The 14,903-nt window shown below is 37.8% G+C and overlaps 1 protein-coding gene across 3 annotated transcripts; it reads right to left on the bottom strand.

The window, feature by feature from the left end:
• Positions 1-125: 125 nt before the first annotated feature.
• Positions 126-13,837, bottom strand: LOC135607491 (enhancer of polycomb-like protein 1). 3 transcript variants are annotated; one of them, XM_065099359.1, is made up of 12 exons: positions 12,937-13,837; positions 11,926-12,055; positions 11,727-11,829; positions 10,737-10,860; positions 7,565-7,630; positions 7,251-7,289; positions 5,757-5,837; positions 5,567-5,614; positions 3,931-3,981; positions 3,766-3,834; positions 910-1,149; positions 126-776 (listed from the first exon to the last, which is right to left on the bottom strand). In XM_065099359.1, exons 1-12 carry the CDS (start codon positions 13,093-13,095, stop codon positions 537-539), a joined length of 1,350 nt encoding a protein of 449 aa, XP_064955431.1. In that variant the 5' UTR covers positions 13,096-13,837; the 3' UTR covers positions 126-536. The 3 variants fall into 3 exon arrangements, with proteins under 3 accessions (XP_064955431.1, XP_064955433.1, XP_064955432.1); XM_065099361.1 differs by lacking the exon at positions 12,937-13,837 and adding an exon at positions 12,650-12,899 and having other exon boundaries at positions 11,727-11,825; XM_065099360.1 differs by lacking the exon at positions 12,937-13,837 and adding an exon at positions 12,228-12,581.
• Positions 13,838-14,903: the final 1,066 nt, after the last annotated feature.

Below are 14,903 nucleotides of genomic sequence, written 5' to 3'. Positions count from 1 at the left end.
GGAGAAATAAATAATATACTACTATGGAAATCCATGGTCGCATATAGATCTGAAGCTGCAAAGCATAATACACATGGAACTACTTCAATATATGTATGCATGCAACCTTCATGGTGCATTTGAGGTGATTACCAAACAAAGGATTATGATGATCTTGGATCGAAAGTAATGTGAGATAAATAACCCTGGTAATCGAGATTACCAGGCAGACAACAAGCGTTACATGGCACAGTTACATGCCAAAAAATAATGGACAAACATTGAGGGGGATTAATACTTGGCTTTTCAGCTGATGACACATGTAGTAATTGTACAGTGGTGGTTGAGAAAGCCACAGGAGATTGCCATGAACAACAATGAAAAATCCTGGGCAAGCCTATCTCATTCATATAAGGTCTCACGCCCATTCCATTACACCGGCAATGGAAGCGGTACGTTGGTGCATGTAACTTGTAATCCTGCTTCATTGTTCGTGCTTCTCCAACACATTGATCTTCACCGGCAAATCATGCAGATGATATGTAAGTACCACCATTTTAACCATTTGGAGGGGGAGACCTTGGATATGACACGTGAGGGAAGCTTTGCTGGCCAATTGGATCTCTTAAAAGAGGGTTGCACCGGTCGAATATTATCCGCCCTCCTCGTCCGATCCTGCCATGGAAGCGGTAGGTTGGTGCAACTGGGCCATTCTCAGGTGGCTGCATAATGCCTACAGCCGCAAGCTTGTGAGGATCCAGTGGTCTTGTAAATAGCAATATAGGCTCATCAGTATCCTGCATTAAACTTAGTAAATTTATTCCAGATGAAATATCTGCAATTTCTGCAACCGTCAAATTCTATTGCGCATTACTGAATGTTCAGATAGATATCAATGGTGGCATAAGGCTGTGAAAAAAGAAAGCATACCCTCTTCTGTAGCCATCCATTTGACATAGGTCTCTGTTTCAATTCTCGCTTTATCCGGCCTGTAGGGACCATCACAAGCTTGGAGTCTGCATATTTTGAATGGATAGAAGCAAGCCCAGCGTGTGGGTGACCATTTGTTGTATCATCCGAGTCCATATAATCATCTTCACTTGAGGCCAACTTGCATGTAACTTGTAATCCTGGCAATGCAATTTTATCTTCGACAATCTGTGCCTCATGCTAGAAAAAAAATATATCATGTAAAGCAGCATAAAAGATAGGTGAATCCCTAACAAATTGTCAATTGTCACCATGAGATAATTGAACTAAGAATAAGTAAAATGTTTGCGAATGAAATAATTGAACTAAGAATGTCAATACTTCCATTCCATAGACGCAAGACAAGTATCATGTAAAGCAGCATAAAAGATAGGTGAATCCCTAACAAATTGTCAATTGTCACCATGAGATAATTGAACTAAGAATAAGTAAAATGTTTGCGAATGAAATAATTGAACTAAGAATGTCAATACTTCCATTCCATAGACGCAAGACAAGTATCCAATATGAAGAAATACCGTCATATCATGTGACCTTGGTGTCCAAACCATGATGTTCCTGTAAAAATCTGATGATCTGCTTTTAACCAACCTTCTTCTAGGAGAGGCATGCTACTAGAGAACTTTAACAAAGGGTTGGCTGCCGATGTCTTCTATCAGTTACTGCTCAAAAGAAAAAAGAGCCCAAACAAAATAACTCTAGAATAACAAAAATAAAGGCGCTTCTTCAAATATTCAAATTCTCCACTTTTAGTGGTACAAGAAATGTTTTTGTACATGCGCCAAGACTCCTGGCAATAAAACAGCTCTGCTGTTCCACTTCCATTGTTGTTTCCTAAAAAATCAACTTTTCTACGTAAGGCCCTTGTAGAATTTCTCAAGGCAGAGACCGCTATAGAGCCAACTAAACTATATGTACTCAATATCAAAGTTATCTTTGGTAACTTCCAATTTTTTTTAAAAAACACTAAAGTTAGATTTTTCATGTCACATATTTGCTAGGGCAGCTGTTTATGACAAATGAATTAAGAAAAGTGTCCATCTGAATATAGCATGATGAAAGAAGGATCCTCTCAAAAGAATGTTCACAACATGTTCATAAGGCATGTTTATGACAAATGCCTCCTCTCCCAAACTTTATTTCCTTCTTCTTTTACTTGCATTCCCTGTCATATTTTGGCTTACAAGTTGCATAGTGCTTTGTATATGACTAATCACTACATTCTCATTCATCAAATTAATTCGTCTTCAAAGACATGTTCCATTTAAATATCAAAATGTCCGTTCTCCATTCACTTCTCATATAGCATTGTTGAACTATTTAACTTCAATCTTTCAGATTTTTTGGTTGTTTGGATCCAATTGGTAGAACCTGCTTCCATTCATTGATAACTCAATCAGAAAACCTGGATGCAAAAGTATCAGCCTTAGGAACTCCTGTCATAACTATTTAACATACTGCTGCCTAATTTCTGTTGAATGCTAAGATGTATATTTGATTGTCCACATCCTCTTCTTCCTAGGTCCACAAGCACTTTATGCACTTCATGCAGGCTACCGTAATTGTTCCAGGACCGACATGTTTACAAATTTGTTAAGAGTTGTCTTACCACTCACCAAGTTCCTCATGTAGATGATTAGTTAGTTTCTCCAGCGTTACCAGTGATTTAAAAGGCGCTAGGCGCCAAATGACACCAAGCTCCAAAATGCCCAAGGTGCTTGCCTAGGCATCCGCCCGAGCGAAACGAGACGCTCCTGAATATTATAATTAAAATAATATACAACTAAATAAAAATATGGTAAACATGTTTATGAAGACCTATGTTAGAATTAAATTGCTCCAAAAGCATCTTGTTAACCAGGAATGTTTTGCTGCTCTAAGACATCATCAAGTAAAAGCTAAAGGAGTTTCATGTATACCAAGAATGTTTTGTTAACCAGGGAGTTTCTTGACCAAAGTTGGACAAGAGCCAACTAGTTAATTAATAGGAAGGTGGGAGAATGGACGAAACAGTTTAATTAATAGGAAGGTGGGGGAAGCAAAGGGCGGCGAACGAAATTGCAGTTGCGAACGGATGAAGTTGCAGTGGCGGACGAAGGCAGCAGATGCTGTTGTCAACGATGGCGAACAGAGCTACAACGTCGAACAGAGCGGGCAAAGGCGGCGAATGAAGGCAATGGAAGAGGTTGCCATCAGCAACGAACAAAGGTACTACAACAGCAGACAGAGTTATAGCGGTGGAAGAGGTTTAGGGTTTAGACGAGCTCTAGCGGCAGATGAGCAGTAGTGGCGAACGAGCTTTAGCGACAGACGAGTTACAGCGACGACAACTGAGTTGCAGCAGCAAACGAGATTGGACAAGGTTGCCGATGACGGCTGGCATAGCGAATAAAGGCAACAGATGTAGGGTTTCTTTCATCTTTGTTTTCCTTTACTGGGTCGAGCAAGGGAGGGGGTTGGACTATGTTAGTTGGTTTGATTAAACCAACTTATAAGTCCAATCGAACCAATGATTGAACCCAAGTCCCAAAATTGGCTCGGGCGCTTGCTCGAGGCGCCTAGCGCCTAGGCTCAAGCGAGCGCTCGAGTAGTGCTTCATTGAAGCACTGCGCTTGGGGTTTCTGCAAGGCGCTCGGACCTCGCCTCACCTCGCCCAAGCGCCTTTTAAAACCACTAAGTGCTACCATCAAGCATTACCAAATATAATAATGACAAAGTAAGTTGTCATAGATCAAAGCAGACAAGTATCTATTATAGCAGTAGAATGAACCATATACTTCTATTTTGTGCAAATACCTTATACTTCATTTGGGCTCGTTGAAGGTTGACCTCACATTCTATGAGTTCTCGCTTCTTCACTTCCCTCTGTAGACAATTTATTCATCATGAATTGTGAATTTCTCATTACTTGGCATCAGTTTATGAAAATAGTAAAAACAAGTCAAATTTGCAATTTAAAACCTTAATCAGAGCTTCCACTACTTTTTTTGCCTGGTCCAAACTACGTCTGACCTGAAGCAGAGGAATTTCAATTGGAGGATAATAAGAACCACAATAAAGCACTACAATTTGCCGAATAACAAAACCAACTATCACGTGAACAATTAAATATGAAAACTTGCAGCAAAAATAAGACCAGTAAAAAATTTCCTTTTGTTTCAACTGATGAACTTCTGTTCAGATGACTCGAAGATATCAAAGAATTTCTTATTGGCATATCTATACAAACAGATGGTTATGATAACATCGTATGGCACTAGTAAAGCTAACTCAACATTTTATTAATAAATAAGATCATAAATATAAGCATGTGTACATGAAAAAAAATATAAAACAATTGATGACTAATTGCCTTTTGATACTCTGATTATAGTACACAATCAAGCAACAATAATGATGTCATGACAGCTCTTAAATAATGTCCTATTAGTTAAAAAGAATGATGTCAGAACATCAATAGGAGTCCATCTATTAGGAATGTCCTATTAGTTAAAAAGAATAATTGAATAACAAAGTATTTGAAAAAAGAAAATAAGCTGTATCCAAAAATAAGGACTTTGTTTTTTCTTATCTTGGAATTAATCTAGCCATCTAATTGTGTCAAAATGTAGCCTGGATGCTCTTCATTGTGGAAGTACATCCTTTTAATCTCCTTAAGATCATTTATTGCCACCTTTACTCCGTAAGCTACCTCCTCTAGAAGAAAGAGATGCAAAAGATACAACATAAAATCTGCAGAAACTGCTTCATATCTATGGAGGGGTTGTCAAAAGAAGGGTTATCTGGAAAAGAAAAATCAGAGATAATTAGCTAGACTTGAAGTTGAAACAATTTGTTGCTTATGAGATGACTGAGGATATATTTGCACTTTTCCACACTCACAAATGGTTTTTTCTACTTCCAAGAACAGTTAAGGGTAGGTGACGGCTACAAGAATGAAGACCCAAAAAGCACACTGCTAATTATGGTGCTTACCATACAATAACTGATAGTAAATTTAAACATCTATCATATAGATGAAAAGATAAAATGTTTGCACAAAATGTCTTTTGATAGGAAGATAGACCAGTGATAAGGTACATGTAAATTCTCCTGTAAAAAGAATTCATTTCAAATTATTTTGCTTCAATTTATCAAACTCATTGATTCCTTTTATAATTGCGTAAAAAAGAGAGAAGAAGACATTTATATATTAGTGATTCCTTTTATACTTGCATGGATATATGGACAGACAATTACATATAAGTGATTCCTTTTATACTTGCAGAGAACATCTTTGAAAAACTACAACTGAATTTAATTAATAAGAAATTAAATGGGAAAATGATTGCCTCTTTAAGGAGAAATAGACAAGAAACCAACAAAAGAGGTATTTATAAGGATTAACTTAGATGCATAAAGCTTAGCATTTAATAACCAACAGAACAAAAAGTTCATTCTTCTGGCTTTAAGACAAGTAACACAAAATATTATATTCAATCAAGTCAATAGCAAACAACTGAATTAAAAATGAGTTAATCTTGATCTTGTTCATGTATAAGTGAAAGTGCTTTATTTTCAAAATTGCTCCAAACTAAGTGAAAGATATGGATTTTACCTGTCTAAGTTTTTCAAAGGACTGAATGCTGTTTTCCCTCCTTTGCATCTGAGGAAAAGAATCTTCATAAATTTACAGAAAGTTGATAATTAATATATAGTGTGAAAAAGAACAGTGGCATGAAGAACACGAGTGACAATTTTGAATGTCAGTGACCATTTATCGTATACATTTGCACTGTAGGTCTTACCCTCCTGGTGTGAAGACGGTGTGCCTTTTCCCTGGGTCTGAACACATTATACGGATTTGTATCATTGACTGGGGGAGGAGGCTGCACAAGCACAAAAATAGCCACTATTAGATTTACTAGCCCTTAAAAACAAACATACATCTGAGAACCATGTTGAAGAAATAAGCAGAACAATCCAATCAGCTTAATCAAGAACTAAAGTGAGGAGACAATCATTTAACTCCTTTCTCTACAACTTAATCGAGAAAAAATAATAATAATTGGCCAACATAGTAGTATTGCAAGAGGGCTTTGAATGTAGCAACAAATCTAATCTGTTCCAGTAAGCATAATCTCTAGACACAAGAGTGGTTTGATAAGGATCTTGAAAGCAAAGCGTCCTCAATATGCCCAGAAGAGGAGAAACTTGATGTAGAGAGACTACCTTAGACACATAGGAATGCATCAGGGAATATGAATAAGGTCAAAAGTTGCATGGGAATATCTAGCTAACGAGAGCATAGACCTTGAGAAGGCTAAAATGCTTTTCCTTTCTTATTCTGGCAAAACCCAAAAGATGAAAGTTGCGGGTCTAAATCTAAAATAATGTTGAAGAAGCATGGACATATAGTCATATTCCACTTCTCAATGAAGACATACAAGTTGCCCAAGAACCTAGGGGGAAAAGTACAGTTGTCCTAGTTACTCCAACAAAGCAGCTACTCGAGGAAAAAAACAATAAATCAAGTTTATTATCACAATGCTGATATGACTACACTAAAACATTCCTTAGACAAATTAAACAACATAACTGTCTAGCCAAAAGTTAGTGTTGGATTAAGATGTTGGCCAATAAAACATAACATATACAAAATGTTAATGGTGCCAAGATGAGAATGTTGAAATGGATGTGTAGGGTTAGCGGAAAAGATTAAATAATAACTGTTAACATTTCCAAAAATTAAGTGTGGCTCCGGTAGAAGATAAAATGAGGAAAAGTTACTTTTAAGATAATTTAGATATGGTCAAAGGAGACATATAAATGTACTGGTAAAATGAGGTAGGTAAATTGAAATTAGTATTGTAAGGAGAGGTAAAGGAAGATCTAAAACTTAAATGAAAATTATGAAATAAAAAAAAAATGTTTGTCTGATCGTAAATTGACTACTGATATACCTAAATAGAGCTAAATGGTTGTCGACTTCAAATAGTTGGAACATTCCAACTTGTTATTTGTCATTGTTATTGAACTGATAACTAGTCCATCATTTTACTGATAGTATGTGAATTATTGATTATTTTGTCATGATTTGTACTCCCATGGAAAATCATGGCATTCCACATTTCCATCAAATGTGCATTTTTGCATCTAATGCTATGCCCAAAACTTTAAGTTATGCTATCATAAGATGGAACAAATTCATGTTATACCAAAAATATTAAGATACAAACATATTTTGTCAAATTAGAAAAAGAATACTGCTACCATTATAATAAAAAGGCAGCAGAACTGACCTGCAGGTGACGCAGAATAGGTTTTTGCCACTGTTCTCGCTGTTAAAAGACAAGTAAAACATGCATAAGAATATGGACTAAAGTTAAGTGCTTGCTTTAGCATAATCTATGTGTTTCTCTTTTGTTTTCAGAATCAGAAATAAGTAACATAGAGTATAGCAATACAGAAAATGATTTTCTGCAACCAAGATTAAAAATGGTTTTCCCAAATCTCAATTTCAATCTAGTATAGAATAAAATGAAAATGCAAATATTAATGCTTAGTACCTTTCCTAAAATGATTGTCTATATTACTTACTCATTATGAATTATACCTTTGCTTTCCAATAGTTATATACTGACTGCAAAATCGCGAATCGTATAGACAAAGACTCTAAAGCCTGCAGAATGATCACATTGTTAGGAACCACTAAGCTTTTCATTTTTTTTTCTAAAAAGCATAGGACATTCAAATTTCAGATGAGAGATTCAACACACAATAACGAGATGGCCTGACAAAGAAACAGAAGCATATACTTGAGTTTCTTGCAGCAGAAAGCATAAGAAATAACTTGTTCTTACTTTGCTTAGATGCATAGGCTAAGGTGATTATCCTTTCCAGGGATTCTCAGAAGTAACAACAAAGTTATCCTCCAAACAACAAATTAATAACACATGTAGCACACCAGTAATGTGTTAGTCTATATTATTTATGGATATCTGCAGAGGTACCCCGATGGAAGGATTCGCTTGCACCACCCAGAAAATTCAGATAAGCACAGTAAAGAAATAATGTGTCATTAAATAATAAATGTGATACATCTGTTGGATCATAGGCTTGTCTGCAGTTTACTGGGATGGTTTTTTTGGCTATGGCCAACCACTACAAGTTTTGCAAATGTTGAAACTTAAAATGATAGCATAATAACATATGCCATCCAAAATCAGAAGTCATCAAGATGGAAAACTTTTTATAGTCATTATTGCTTGTTATGGTCGTCAATGTTTGACATATCACATAACACAACAAAATCATACAAGAAGTGACATGGCCCACTCTATTATAAGAGACAATATACTTGTTAACCAAATAATTTAGATAAGAAGTTACCTATGACCACATGACTCAGCAGAAGACCTATCTAGCTTATATCAAGGAATGCAATTTCATCTGGTTTGTTACGGTAGGGTAGGTATTTACCGGTCCGACTGCCATCCTGCACGTGGACCAACCCAATTTCGGGCAATTCAGGTGCAATGCAGGGTTTATTATGCAGTAACCAGGGCTTACCGCCCAGTTCAAGCCTGATAATGGGCCTAGACCTGACGGTAAGTCCAACCCCTTTTTTAATTTTAAAAATAAAAAATTAAAAACTTAAGTCATTTCTGATTCTCCCATGCATCCACGTCGGCTGTTGCCCGTGTATGTCGCCAATTGTTGCTCCTTGCTTGCTGCCCGTCACCTGGGTATGCCTACTCCTCTTCCTCATCCTCCACCATCTCCTCTTCCTCCACTATTTCTTTCTTCTTCTCTTCCTCCACCTCTTCTTCCATCTTCTTCCTCTCTACCTTCTTCCTCCACTCCTTACCTTCCCCCAATGGTTCACGAAACAGAATAGAAATGGTCCGATAATCCAAATTACATACCTTGGTTTATATATCAATACAACCCAATATCTTCTGAGGTGGGATCAATAGAAATATAACAATTTCATCCACTCAAAGTTTTGATGTTATCATCAAGGCCCATCTCATGCCCCAAAATTCACCTTGGGGATTCGTGTGTATAACTCTAGGAAACCTCTTGCCTCAAGTCTATCTAGCTTATATAACATCTTCAGACGTGGAATCAATAGAAACACCATAATCTTCCTCACTAGAAGATTTGGTATCCTCATCAAGGCCCAATACACAATCCAAAATACACCTTTGGGATTCTCATGTGGATGACTCCGGGAATCTCTATTCAGTGTGCACGAGTAATTTCATCTTGATATATCTCAACCCAATAGTGTGGCCCACAAAGTTCCTTTGGTACCAATTGTCATGACCAGACTTAACCAACTAGATAAGACAAGCCTTTTAACCAAACATCTTCAGCTCAGTGATTTAAAAAGCGCTAGGCGCCAAAAGGCACCAAGGTCCAAAAACGCCCGAGGCGCTAGGCGCTCGCCCAGGCGCTCGCCCGAGCAAAGCGAGACGCTAAAATATAAAAATATATAATATAATTAATAAATATAATTATTTAAAATTTTAAATAAAAATATGCTATTAAATTAAGAAAATCTAAGATACAAAATCACAATGTCACATTAACAAAAAAGTTTCAAAATTCAAAACAATAAAATTTTACATCAAAATAAAAATTAACAACATTAAAATCAAAATAATATATTATTAATCTATTAACAGTATTGAAAATTAATCATTTCAAAATTCAAATAAACTTAATATTAAGAGTATACTGTATACTGAGCCTGACGAAGAAACGAGGAAGCAGCGGCGAGCGGCGGCAGGAAAGGGAAAGGGAGCGGGAGGCGCGAGTAGCGGGAGGGCTCGCGGGAATCGCGAGCAGCGAGAAGGCTCGCGGGAGGTGCGAGCAGCGGGAGGGCTCGCGGGAGGCGCGAGCAGCGGGAAGGCTCGCGGGAGGGCTCGCGGCTCCCGCGAGTAGCGGGAGGGCTCGCGGTAGGCGCGAGCAGCGGGAGGCGCGAGCAATGGGAGTCGCAAGCAGCGGGAAGGCTCGCGGGAGGCGCGAGCAGCGACAACGACGAGCAGCGGCAGCGGGAGCAGGAGCGACGAGCAGCGAGATCGGGAGCGGCAGCGGCAGCGGGTTAGGGTTGGGTAAGGGTTATATCGGTTTAGTTGGTTCGATTGAACCAACTAACAACCGAACCAGACCTAAAATCCTGGTTCGGTCACTTGGTTTACCTAGGCGCTCGCCCGAAGCGCCCAGCGCCTGGGCTCGGGCAAGCGCCCAGGCGACGCCTGTTTGAAGCGCGCCGCCTAGGACATTAGCGAGGCGCTCGGGCCTCGCCTCGCCTCGCCCGAGCGCCTAGGCGAGCGCCCGAGCGCCTCTTTCAATCACTGATTCTACCCAAATTACTAAAGTTAGATATGTAGTCATATACATCAACTCAACCAAATCCAATGAGGACAAATGAGAATATCACACCCTAAATATCTTCTTATCAACAGAAAGTGTGAAAAAAAAGCTTGGTGCACACCTCAGTAAGCAAGCCTAAGCCTAGCAATGAATTTTTTCATGTAACTTCAGTAAGTTCACATGCACAAATTCATTTAAGGCATCAAATATAATAATAAATAAATAAATAAACTAATTGTATTAAAATCAAGGCCATAAAAAGCCAACCTAGTCCATAGCTGATATAGAAATCAATACTAAAAAATCCTGATTAAATAAATCACAAGTCAATCTAGCTAGTATAAGAGAATCAGTCAGACTCGACATGAATAACTAAATAAGGTCAAAAAATGAGAATCGTTGACCTCCACTGCGGCATCAAGCGATAAAAGAACAAGAATTGGAGCTCCAAAGGTAGGCGTTATAACTCCTGCTCTTTCTCGAGCTTTATGATCTAAAACTTCTAACTTGAAGAGAAGGGTCTCAAACCTGGAAGAAAGCAAATAAAAGCATATGAAAATTAGTAAGAGAAGGGAAATAGGCATACTTAGATAAATCTAGACACCATATACACAGCATGTATTTTAGAGTTTTTGTGGAGGAAAAGTTACAATCTGTCAAAACTTTAAGTAGTGTAGCATTTTTTTATTAATAAATATGAAAATATAGAACAAAGATGAAAGTTTGTCCCGTGGCCACATAAAGATCATACTCCCATGTGCTGCCAGTAGTTCACTGAGCTGATAAGTCTACTAGCTGTAATGCTCCACATGAATCAAAGCATCTCAAAGTCCAGCAACACCAGCCAAAGGTTGCTGACTTGGCAAGGTAATTCTGACACTGAATAGTGCACTACTTTCTTGTTTATTGTATGTGACTAGGAATATATAGCTTCTCGACTAAAGGTGGAAGAGTTCACTCTTATAAAGAGAAAAGAAAAAGGTCTGGAATAACCAAAAAATATTTTCTGCAAAAGAAAATATAATAGAGATTATGGAGTTGCAATTCAGCTAAACCGGAGAGGTGAGTATGCATATATTTCATTATATTAATTGACTACTTATATTGCAATATGTTGGAACTCTGCTACCTATTTGAAGTTTAGAATTTAGATCCAATGACTCGATAGAAGGTTAAAAGTTCAGGAAGAGGTGGCTTCCACCTTGAATGAATAGTAGTAATATTCTAGTTAACTAAAAATTAATTTCAACATACAAAAACTTCAGATGAACTTTGTACAAAATTGACACATAGAAACCGCAGAGCAATGAAGTACAAAAAGACACAAGCATATAATGGTTACTAAATCTGTAAAAAGATTTTCAATCATTTAGATCTTTGAGTTTAATCATTACTTTTCAGATGAAAGAATCTTCCTTTCATTGTTAAACCCTTCAAGCCAGTCTTCATCCTCATTATCCAGATCATACTCAACAAATTCACCAATCTCAGCCCTGGCTGCAAAGAGAAATAAGTACTTCATAAATGTTGTCATGTGAGATGTATGTAGAATATTTTGTTTGTAGTGACACATGTCAGAAAGTAGTGGCAAACCTCCTCTTCCACGTATATAAGATGCAGTTTGAATGAAGGTGCGAGAATAATCTCTTTCGTATGATTCCACAGTGTTGAATTGAGGAGTAGGAATTTCTTGTGAACTTTTCTTGCCAGGAGTTTGATTCGCCTAAAAAAAGCAAATATTGTTTTCAAAAGGTTTCTTACCTCAAATAGGAAGTCTATAATACCCTATCAATAGAGATGCATATGTTGCTAAAGTATATATTACGAGATAAAAGTGTTCATAACCACAATTTGATACTAAACAAAGATTGTTCACAATCCTGGGAGGCGCAGACCTTAGCATTTTGTATTTCAAAAGTACTCTGCTTCATTTTGACAATCAGCAAGCTGTTTTGACCTCCTTTTGCAACCATAGACATGGCTAATTAATTAGAAACTTGCTAAATTATGAAAAAACAGAAAAAAGTGCTCATAATCACAATTTGAGACTATAAAAAGAATGTCATAATCCTGAAAGATGCAAAGTAGCATTTCATAGATTAAAGTACTCTACTTCATTTTAACAATTCTCAAGTTATTTTTGACCACTTTTTGCAACCACAGAGATGGCTAATCAATAAGGAAATATATATTGTTCTGTCGGTACACAAGTGAAAAATAACAAAACTAAATAAGTTTGCAAGGTCATGCATAAAATTAACTTATAACTCTGCCATCATAAAGAACAAAAAGTTTAGACATGTTATTTGACACTTACAGTAAGCCCTCCATATAAGCACTAGAAGATCTCCAAAATAACTCATTTATAGTAGAGCACAAGCTTTCCTTCTTATCAAAATTTCACTTGAACAACATCAAAACTTAAAACATCTCCACAGTGTTTAGATAAAGTGTTTAGCTGTTGAGTTCAAATACACTGGGCAAAGATAGCTCCTTCATATGATGCTTGCTTAATGTTCAAGTAGCTAATTACGAGTCTACTTGAGTAGCGACCGCTGTTAGCATGCCACATGATCATACATTTGCAGAAAAATTCAGAATCACCTCATTGTCATTGTTAGCTGCAAGCCGATGTGGCAGAGAGTTTCGGGTGGAAGTGGTGATAGTAGGTGCCTCATCATCCTCAAAATCTTTAACAGATTTTACAACAGGGAGCTTCTTGTGGATGTCAAGAGGACGAGGCCGGAATGACAGCCTACTCATATCCACTTCATCTCTCTTCCGATAACTACCTCATTCCCCTGCTCACCCCAGCACCCTCTCCATTTGGATTGCAACCTCAACTCAGTTCACCAAATCTAATTCAGCTGTGAAAAGCCACTCCCAACCGCTCACAAGCTACTGAATACCCCACAAGCACAAAAGCTCACCATTCACCGTATAGTTCCAAGAAAGCAGAGCCCAGCAGTTAGAATTGAACCCCGGGATTAAACAGAAGCAAACCCTACGGTCCCAACGCCGAGTAGTCCGAGAACCAATCGAGGAAAGGCGCGCGACAAACGTAAAGACGCGACTTTTGTTCAACCCACGAATGCCCTAGATTCGAACCACAATGGAAGACCCACCAAGGCGCCGGCTTCTCAACGAATATCCACTTCTCACGTGGTAGAAGGGCCTGCAAGGCGGGGCGAAGGGCAACCGAGCGCCCAATTCGTGGAGGGTTTTCCTGGTCGAAATCGATTTAGGGGCGGGGCGCGGGAGGAGAGGAGATATGCGTCCGGGCGATTGCGGGCAGCAGCGAGAAGAATGGAAGATTTCGAGAAATCGTAGGAGAATGGAAAGCGGGAGAAGGAGATCATCCGCTTGGTTTGCTAGGGTTCGAATCGGAGAGAGCACAGAAGGAGGGCCGGTAAAGGGGTCTTCCTCTCGCTCGTCGTCTCGATGCTCTCAAACGTATACTAACGAGACTAGGACGGTTGGAATACCAAATAAAATACGCGTATCAATTGGGCGTAGATACAGACACCTCTCTCTTGATGATGAATGAGCTAAAAAAAACGAAAACATAAATAAATAATTAGATGCAATATCAATTGGGCATTGGCACTGACAAGTCTGCACGCACCGTACAACATAGTTTGTCAATGCGGTATTAGATGGATATGCATTAATTATCTCATCCAATTAGATCATGATAATTCATATTTATTCCATTGAATTTATAGCAAGTAAGTGGAAGGAAGATTTAGGTTAATAGATGAATCCATATGATTATGATTTAGGGGAAGGAAGATCATATGATTTAGGGGATGGAAGATTTAGGTTAATAGATGGATCCATATGATTTAGGGGAAGGAAGATTTAGGTTAATAGATGGATCCATATGATTTAGGGGAAGGAAGATTTAGGTTAATAGATGGATCCATATGATTTAGGGGAAGGAAGATTTAGGTTAATAGATGGATCATATGATTTAGGAGATGGAAGATTTAGGTTAATAGATGGATCCATATGATTTAGGGGAAGGAAGATTTAGGTTAATAGATGGATCCATATGATTTAGGGCATCTCAATTTAATGAGTCAGTCAATTATCTCATTGAATTCTATTATAATAATTTATATTGATAGATCATGATATAAAATTATATTATTATTCTACAGTTGATGTAACTACGTGATTCAGGTAGAATCATACTTTGTTCTACTTGACAATAATAGTCTTCATTTTTTTGCACCCCATGTGAAGCTAGCTTGTTTAATATGCATGCATGCATCCAAAGGCAATCTACAACTATTGGGACCATTTGAGCATCTACTCATATTCCAAACATCATAAATCAACTCCAGAAAAAGTGTGAACACGATGTGTTCTCCATCCATGTTCTCCAGACAAAAAGGATATCTTTACCTAGATCTATGTAAATCATAAAATCAACACACTTCTGATCATGGATTCAGAGAGATTAGTCCACGAATTTAAATCATCTTCACACGACCATACCATGATCAGATCTGCTGAGGAAGGTAATACTCAACGAGGAATCACATTATCTAACAGTTTCAAATCAA

Source organism: Musa acuminata, chromosome BXJ2-3 (genome assembly GCF_036884655.1).
Source record: "Musa acuminata AAA Group cultivar baxijiao chromosome BXJ2-3, Cavendish_Baxijiao_AAA, whole genome shotgun sequence".
NCBI classification, from domain to species: Eukaryota; Viridiplantae; Streptophyta; class Magnoliopsida; order Zingiberales; family Musaceae; genus Musa; species Musa acuminata.
The sequence above is the reverse complement of the archived record's forward strand: the minus strand, read 5'-3'. Positions and strand labels throughout refer to the sequence as shown.